Source organism: Salmo salar, chromosome ssa17 (assembly GCF_905237065.1).
Source record: "Salmo salar chromosome ssa17, Ssal_v3.1, whole genome shotgun sequence".
Classification (NCBI taxonomy): Eukaryota; Metazoa; Chordata; class Actinopteri; order Salmoniformes; family Salmonidae; genus Salmo; species Salmo salar.
In genome coordinates, this window is record NC_059458.1 from 12,972,191 (window position 1) to 12,981,726 (window position 9,536).

General features: G+C 42.4%; 1 protein-coding gene across 2 annotated transcripts in view; it reads left to right on the forward strand.

Annotated features, from left to right (window-relative positions):
• The window catches only part of LOC106575199 (neuroligin-4, X-linked-like), a 75,478-nt gene extending 66,194 nt beyond the window's left edge, over positions 1-9,284 (forward strand). For both annotated transcript variants that reach the window (XM_014151534.2, XM_014151535.2), the window contains 2 exons: positions 3,813-4,602; positions 7,720-9,284. In XM_014151534.2, the coding sequence (XP_014007009.1) occupies positions 3,813-4,602; positions 7,720-8,614 (1,685 nt within the window). In that variant the 3' untranslated portion in view covers positions 8,615-9,284. The remainder of the gene's footprint in view (positions 1-3,812; positions 4,603-7,719) is intronic.
• The last annotated feature ends 252 nt before the right edge of the window (positions 9,285-9,536 follow it).

Below are 9,536 nucleotides of genomic sequence, written 5' to 3' on the forward strand. Positions count from 1 at the left end.
ATAATGTTCCTTCCTCATGAAGCCATCTATTTTGTGAAGTGCACCAGTCCCTCCTGCAGCAAAGCACCCCCACAACATGATGCTGCCACCCCCATGCTTCACGGTTGGGATGGTGTTCTTTGGCTTGCAAGACCCCCCCTTTTTCCTCCAAACATAATGATGGTCATTATGGCCAAATAGTTCTATTTTTGTTTCATCAGACCAGAGGACATTTCTCCAAAAAGTACGATCTTTGTCCCCATGTGCAGTTGCAAACCCTAGATTGGCTTTTTATGGTGATTTTGGAGCAGTGGCTTCTTCCTTGCTGAGCTGCCTTTCAAGTTATGTCGATATAGGACTCATTTTACTGTGGATATAGATACTTTTGTACCTGTTTCCTCCAGCATCTTCACAAGGTCCTTTGCTGTTGTTCTGGGATTGATTTGCACTTTTTGCACCAAAGCACATTCATCTCTAGGAGACAGAACACGTCTCTTTCCTGAGCGCTATGACGGCTGCGTGGTCCCATGGTGTTTATACTTGCGTACTATTGTTTGTACAGATGAACGTGGTACCTTCAGGCGTTTGGAAACACCTCCAATTGACTCAACTGGTGTCAATTATTCTATCAGAAGCTTCTAAAGCCATGACACCATTTTCTGGAATTTTCCAAGCAGTTTAAAGGCACAGTCAACTTAGTGCATGTAAACTTCCGAATTCAACTGTATATATATATACACATAAAATATATAGACACACTATATATATATATATATATATATATATATATATATATATATATATATATATATGTATATATATATATATATATATATACACACAGTTGAAGTTGGAAGATTACATACACTTAGGTTGGTGTCATTAAAACTCGTTTTTCAACCACTCCACAAATTTTAGTTTTGTCAAGTTGGTTAGGATATGACACAAGTCATTTTTCCAACAATTGTTTAAATACAGATTATTTCACTTATTATTCACTGTATCACAATTCCAGTGGGTCAGAAGTTTACATATACTAAGTTGACTGTGCCTTTAAACAGCTTGGAAAATTCCAGAAAATGATGTCATGGCTTTAAAAGCTGTTGATAGGCTAATTGACATCATTTGAGTCAATTGGAGGTGTACCTGTGGATGTATTTCAAGGCCTACCTTCAAACCCAGTGCCTCTTTGCTTGACATCATGGGAAAATCAAAAGAAATCAGCCAAGACCTCAGAAAATACATTGTAGACCTCCACAAGTCTGGTTCATCCTTGGGAGCAATTTACAAACTCCTGAAGGTGCCACGTTCATCTGTACAAACAATAATATGCAAGTATAAACACCATGGGACCGCACAGCCATCATACCGCTTAGGAAGGAGACGCGTTCTGTCTCCTAGAGATGAAAGTACTTTGGTGCGAAAAGTGCAAATCAATCACAGAACAACAGCAAAGGACCTTGTGAAGATGCTGGAGGAAATAGGTACAAAAGTAAAAAAAGCCACACTACGGTTTGCAACTGCACATGGGGACAAAGATCATACTTTTTGGAGAAATGTCCTCTGGTCTGATGAAACAAAAATATAACTGTTTGGCCATAATGACCATCATTATGTTTGGAGGAAAAAGGGTGAGGCTTGCAAGCCGAAGAACACCATCCCAACCTTGAAGCACGGGGGGTGGCAGCATCATGTTGTGGGGGTGCTTTGCTGCAGGAGGGACTGGTGCACTTCACAAAATACATGGCACCATGAGGAAGGAAAATTATGTGGATATATTGAAGCAACATCTCAAGACATCAGTCAGGAAGTTAAAGCTTGGTCGCAAATGGGCCTTCCAAATGGACTTTGACCCCAAGCATACTTCCAAAGTTGTGGAAAACAATGTCACGGTATTGGAGTGGCCATCACAAAGCCCTGACCTCAATCTTATAGAAAATGTGTGGGCAGAACTGAAAAAGTGTTTGCGAGCAAGAAGGCCTACAAACCTGACTCAGTTACACTAGCTCTGTCAGGAGGAATGGGCCAAATTTCACCCAATTTATTGTGGAAGGCTACCTGAAATGTTTGACCCAAGTTAAACCATTTAAAGGCAATGCTACCAAATACTAATTGAATGTATATAAACTTCTGGCCCACTGGGAATGTGATGAAAGGAATAAAAGCTGAAATAAATCACTCTCTCTACTATTATGCTGACATTTCACATTCTTAAAATAAAGTGGTGATCCTAACTGACCTAAAACAGGATTTTTTTACTCAGATTAAATGTCAGGAATTGTGAAAAAATGAGTTTAAATGTATTTGGCTAAGGTGTATGTAAACTTCCGACTTCAACTGTATATTTATATATATAGTATATGAGATTATAGGGACGGAAAAAGACACTCAAGTTGGGAAGAGATGTTACCAGACAGTCAGGGATCTTCTTGTCCCTTTTAGCCCAGTAGTTGTCTTTCCTTAAATGAATATTTTTTTCATTAGTACACTTTTGATCCTGTCCCAAAATGTTATGCATGTCAGCAATCAATTTTTCAAGATATAGAACTTTCAAAATCCTAATTTCCACATCGTCATGATGATGTGTTTTGCATTTTGTGATGCATTTTGCATCATCTTTATGATGTAGTAAGTGACACCGCGTTTTGAAAGTTCTATATCTTGAAGACTTGATCGCTGACATGCAAAACATTTTGGGACTGTATCATCAGTGGAATAATGAAACAAATATAAAAGATAGTTTTTGAGTGGATCATAACTTTAACATCTGCCACCCTGGTTCCATCACTCACACTAGGCCAAACATTTTACTAATACCCCCCGGAATATAATCCCTCTCATGAGATTTGGTTCTGGGTTACCGAGGTTAGCCCAGTATCCTATCATCTGGATTGGTGTTGTGATAGAATCGGATTTTCTAGGGCTGTTGTTAGTCAGGCAGCTATGTTCTTGCATCACTCCCTTTAGCCAGACCCAGGTGGCATGGAAGCCGTAGCCCCTCATCGCTGCTCCCTTTGTAGGACATGATATGTTTCTCTTTCACGGCTCCACAGGCACGCCTCAGCAAGCAGACTGAGGTAAACACAGGAGGCATATGCAACATATTTAAATTCACTTCTGGTGAGTCAGGCTTTAAACTGATATTCTTCATCCAGAGGAAAAGCTAAATAAACCTCTGTTGCTAACTAGGCCTTGCGGGAGACATCTTCTGTGGCTCGGAAACATACTTTTCAAGTCGTCCTTTTTGAGTCACCATCACAAGGATATAAAAATAACTTCGAAAATACTGGAAGAAATGTAGCATACAAGAAGTGTTCCTAGTGCGCTGTGGCCTATTCGCAGAGTGGCAGTGGCAGACAGATCGTAAACATAATTCAAGATGAATAAGTGGCCCGAAGCCTCATTGCAGAATAAACAAATGTGTCTTTTATTTTCAGTCTGATTCATTTATTATGACCAGCGTTGACGAGATGTGGTGTCCCTGTCCATGTCCTTAATCATCCTTTTGCTGCATATTGTGTCAGTATAGGAGAATATGCAGTATAGATGTATCTCTGTCTGATGGATCTGTGTGGATGTTACAGGCATAATCTTGCAAAACATTTTTTACTGACTATAGCACTCACTGAAGATGTTACATCAGAATTACTTAAATAATACCAGAAAATACCAGTTATTTCTATACTGAGTTAATACCAATGTGGTTGTTCCAGGTGTGTGTATTCTTTTAGTAGTTTTATTGCAAAAAATGTTTTACATTTGTGAAAAACACCAAACACCATGTGTGAGATTAGATTTAGACTTGTGTCTGACATCAGTTTTCACCCTTTCAGATCTTTTCCAGAAAGCCATCATCCAGAGTGGAACAGCTCTGTCCAGCTGGGCGGTTAACTACCAGCCTGCCAAGTACACACGGATGCTGGCTGAGAAGGTGGGCTGCAACATGCTGGACACCATTGACCTGGTGGAGTGCCTCCAGAGCAAGAACTACAAGGAGCTGATCGAACAGAACATCTTACCCGCAAAGTACCACATCGCCTTCGGCCCCGTTATCGACGGCGACGTCATCCCGGATGACCCCCAGATCCTCATGGAGCAGGGCGAGTTCCTCAACTACGACATCATGCTGGGGGTCAACCAAGGCGAAGGGTTCAAGTTTGTGGAGGGCAGCGTGGACAGTGAGGATGGCGTCTCGGCCAACGACTTCGACTTTGCCGTGTCGGACTTTGTGGATCACCTCTACGGCTACCCAGAGGGCAAGGACACGCTAAGGGAGACCATTAAGTTCATGTACACTGACTGGGCCGACAAGGAGAACCCTGAGACAAGGAGGAAGACGTTAGTTGCGCTCTTCACCGACCACCAGTGGGTGGCGCCGGCCGTAGCCACAGCGGACCTCCATGCCCAGTATGGTTCTCCAACGTATTTCTACGCCTTCTACCACCACTGCCAGAGCGACATGAAGCCTAGCTGGGCTGACTCGGCACATGGGGACGAGGTTCCCTATGTGTTCGGGATCCCCATGATTGGACCCACGGACCTGTTCAATTGCAACTTTTCCAAGAACGACGTCATGCTCAGCGCGGTTGTTATGACCTACTGGACTAACTTCGCCAAGACAGGGTAGGTTGTCCAATTCTATTTTTACTACTGTCTGTCAGATTGTTTATTTGAAGTGGATAAATATCCGTCATGGATGAGAAGACACGTAGCAAGTTATGGGAGCATAGCTTCACCTAAACTGAGCAAATCAGTGTTTCTAGTCTTATAGAGGCTTTGGTTTTCATTAAGGCATTGCAGTTTGCAAATATCACTTGATATTTGGATCACGTCTTTGTTTCCTGAACCCTGGGATTAGCCAGGTAGCAGGATGTTTGCGACCCAGTCACACTGAAAATAAATTTTTAGGTGAATAAATACATTCTTGAAAAGCTTCATAGGCTGTAGAATTCCCTCCCCCAGCTCTCCGGCTTGGCTAGTGTCCAACTGATGCCAGTTCAGCAGGGGATAGATTGGCAACGTTATTGGCATGGGGAGGCTCTTTTACTCTGAGTGCTTTTTGCTTTCCCATAGTGCTGCTTCAAACAAAGTAGGAACCAAAAGCAAATTCATCGCTTCGAGGGTGCCCGTTTTTCACAAGAGTCTCTCCAACTGCAGGCAAACACTCCCGTTGCGATCCTCAATTTCCTCGCTAGATTGAGGGTTTTTCAGAAAAAAAGGCTCCCAACAATAGACAGGGGATTCGGAGGGATGAGAGGCATATCATTAACTACGCATCTCAGTCCTTTGAAATGGAGTGAAATACAAAATAGAAAAGTACAATACACAGGTAAGCCTTCTTCTTATTCGTAGTGGATAGAGGCCTGAACAATGAGTGAGGCGTGTGTGTATCCATGCGTGCATGGTTGCGTGCGTGCATGTTGTTTCTTAGTATACACTATACAGGCTATACAGGCTATAGCCAAAACTAAAAATGAAGACAGCTGGGAACACATGGCAGACTGGAAAAGCAGAATAATTTTTTTCCTCTGCAAAGAGAGGCTTTGTGTCAAGCAGAGGGAGATAGGATTGAATACATTTGTGAGTATCTGAGTAGATACATGAAAGTATTATGTGCAAGCCACCTCCCTCTGGTGAAAAAGCTGAATCTGGGTAGACCGACATGCGGTTTATTTATATCTGTGACTTTGCTATTTCCATAAACCTGCGACGACAAGTCTCTTAGGAGGTGTGGACTAGCCTTCCATCTGAATGTACTTGTTATCACTCAAAACAGATTGACTGCATGGTGGAAGCATATGTTTTATGGACCTTCTGAGATACATGTGAATAGCTTGCTAAGTATTTATCAGCCTGATGGGCACAGGATGGCTGGAGTGTTGTCTTTATTCCAAGTCTTTTGTGTTGGAGAAAATGGCATATTGTCACAGCAGGCGCTTCCATATGATTTTATCAGGGCTACGGGCCTTAAAGTGATATTGTACTGGGATCCACATGCTAGCTGGAACATATGCACATACACTATGTATGTAACTATTACTAGACAGTCACTGAATCCATTTCAGGGAGATTATCTTAATTTACCCAGAAGTGACATTTTGACAGTGTAAAACATGTCAAATGAGAAGATGTTACTAACAAAGAATGTAGTGTTCAAAAAATAGTCAGCAAGGCACTAGGGTTTGACACAAAGTAATGTGAGCAATATAGCCATTTTGGTTACATCTTTGCAGTTGTATAATAGTGAATGTGGCCCATGACGTTCAAAGAGTGATACAACCAAATATACAAGTTCTCTCAAATAGAATGACTTAGCAAAATGACACAAGATTAGCTTTGTACTGAACAATAGCATATTGCATCAGATCTAATTGAATCCCACTCTCCAGGGATGCACAGACATATTTTCAATTTTTTTCTCTCTCTGTCCATGCTTCCATTTACCAGTTGGTGACATACTTAGATCCTGCTGTGATCGGTAAGGACAGGATTAAACAGTGCTCCATCAACCGGAGATACTGTCATGCTGGATTAGCCAGTTAAATGTATCCTGATCCCCTGAGACCACTGTTATCTAGTAGGCCGGCTGATGGATGGATGGAACTGTGATAAAAGCAGCCTTCTCCCAGTCTCACAGGCTCTCTGTACTCTAAGAGCTCGTTTTGGAAGCAGAGCAGACCTCTGGGTACATAGCTATTTTGACGTCCATCAAATATATTTTAGCGTTGGCTCTAGTCTGCCTGGAGTGCCAGGTGGGCGGGTTTTGCTGTTTTCCGCCCGTTCAATCGGTTTCATTGGGTCAAGCAAACTAAATCAAATCCAGCTAAAGTATTTTCAGTTATTTTAAATAGTATTTGAACCCATGTCTGCATCCGAGGTCATCTTGAATGGTCTGATGGGTACTGAGTGTCCCCTGGTGCCTGAGTGCAGTGTATGACTCAAGATGAGGCCTTCATTTCTGTTCAGCATTCAGCTGGACATTCCCACTTCCCATTCCATTCCTCTTACCCTTCCACTCACTCAACAGTGTCAGGCTCCAAGGTTGTCGTCTTGACTGTACTCCTTGTACTCTCCCTTTGAAAGTTAATGAAATCACAGTCACAATGTCACAGGAGATTTGCTCGATTCGAACTCTGAGGCAGTGCACTATAATGTCTAGTTTAAAATGTCAATGGGAGAATAAAATGGCTACACTACAGTAAAATATTAACATGATCTAGGACATTGGGACATTTCATACTATTGCAGATTTTTTCTATGAATAACAGAGGTGTTTGTTATGAATGTTAAAAATGGGGGCACAGGATATGCTTTGTATTAATCAATTATTTGAGTCTTGTAAGTGTACAGTAGGATGACACTAAAGTGAATCTAATGGGTCGTTTTAGTGGCCATTTGTGACTTTATCTGAAGATTCCCTTCAGTGGGCTTAAAGTAAATAAAAAAATATATATTACAGAGGTAATAATGACCGCATTGACTCACTTGGGAGGAATATATCATAACATTTATTTCTAGTATATTTTAATATTTTGGGTCTATAATTTTCAATTTCACGAGCATTGACTCACAAGCCTGGAGATAAAATAGTGCTTTGGTGGCCATTATTCAGAATGCTTCCCTTTTTTCTCTCTTCTCTTCTCTCTTTTTTAAACATTTTGTAGAATACTGTCCTGAAAAGGACAATTGTATAATGATTTCATAATTACAAATGTTTTTTTTAAATCTTCTCTATTTCAGAGATCCAAACCAGCCCGTTCCTCAGGACACCAAGTTCATCCATACAAAACCCAACCGCTTTGAAGAGGTTGCCTGGTCGAAGTACAACCCCAAGGACCAGCTCTACCTGCACATCGGCCTGAAACCCAGGGTCAGGGACCACTACCGCGCCACCAAAGTAGCCTTCTGGCTGGAACTAGTTCCACACCTCCACAACATAAACGAGTTGTTCCAGTATGTATCCACAACGACCAAGATACCGCCGCAGGACACCACTCCATTTCCTTACACCAAGCGTTTCCCGGGGAATCGGCCTTCTACCACCCGCCACCCTGGGGTTCCCTCTGCTAACACCAAGCAGACCACCGACCAGCGGAAAGGTGAGGACCTCACCGACGAATCAGCCGTGGTTATCGAGACTAAACGGGACTATTCCACGGAGCTGAGCGTCACCATCGCCGTGGGAGCCTCACTGCTCTTCCTCAACATCCTGGCGTTCGCGGCGCTCTACTACAAGAAGGACAAGCGGCGACATGAGTCAAACCGGCGCGGGCCAAGCCCACAGCGTATCTCCGCCGGGCCAGCCAACGCAGCGGCCAATGCCAATGACATCGCCCACCTGCAGAGCGAGGAGCTGATGTCCCTGCAGATGAAGCAGCAGCAGCAGATGGACCACGAGCACCACCACGAGTGTGAGTCGCTCCAGGCCCACGACACACTGCGCCTCACCTGCCCGCCCGACTACACCCTCACGCTGCGTAGGTCGCCAGATGACATCCCGCTCATGACGCCCAGCACCATAACCATGATCCCCAACTCGCTGGCCGCCATGCAGCCACTTCACAACTTCAACACTTTTGGCGGCAGTCAGAACAGTACCAACCTGCCCCATGGACACTCCACCACCAGGGTATAGCTCAATGTGGAGAAGTCAGACGTCCATGTGGCCTGGCCTATGTTGGACAAACACTAAGAAGAGAGAGAAGAGTGACTGACTGTGTTTCACACACAACTCATCTCAGTGGATGAGATGTTATTTTGCTACCATGCCTTCTTGAACAGTATATCAAAGTCAAATATGAACTTCTAATGACATGTTTGAAAAGTGAATGTTACTATAGTAATACTGTTTTCGGAGTGAAGCTTCTCAAATGAATCGAAGAGAGTTTTACCAAAAGAGCAACACCTGAAGACAAGTGGAATAATCGGCTGTAGAATGCTTGAATAAACAATACAAAACATGAAGGGTTACAGTGATGACAAGGATTCCTCAAAAAGCTTTTTGTGCCATTAAGTACATCAGAGGACAATAACACACAATTGTACAGTGAAATACCACTCTACTGCATTGGTAAAGTATGACAGACTAGTCATGGGCACTGAATTTAAAACTCCCCCCAGCCTGAAATGTATTTATGAAAACTTTGTAAAAAAACTAAAAACAGTATATAGTTGTGAGTGAAAATAAACAAAAAAGAGAAATTTAAAGAACTTCTATTGTTGTTTAAGTTTAACTATGGCTTTTCCAAGCGTGTTCTTTCTGTTGAGGTGCGTGTAAATAAACAGTATCAGTCATTATTAATTTTTTTGTATTAAAATCTTTGTTTCATTGTTTTCACAGCAGCAGATAAAAAAAACACTATCCATTTTGGGAGAATACTGTGCATCGCCTAGACAACCATTATATTGTCCTGTGTATCCTTTGTATCCATTTCTGACACAGCGCATGTCTGAGAACTGCTTTATAATCTACATTTTCCGACAGCATTCTGATTCTGTCTCAAAATGAGGTTTGATAGCTTGAGTCCATTTTTTTGTCACCTGATTCATCTTGTTCT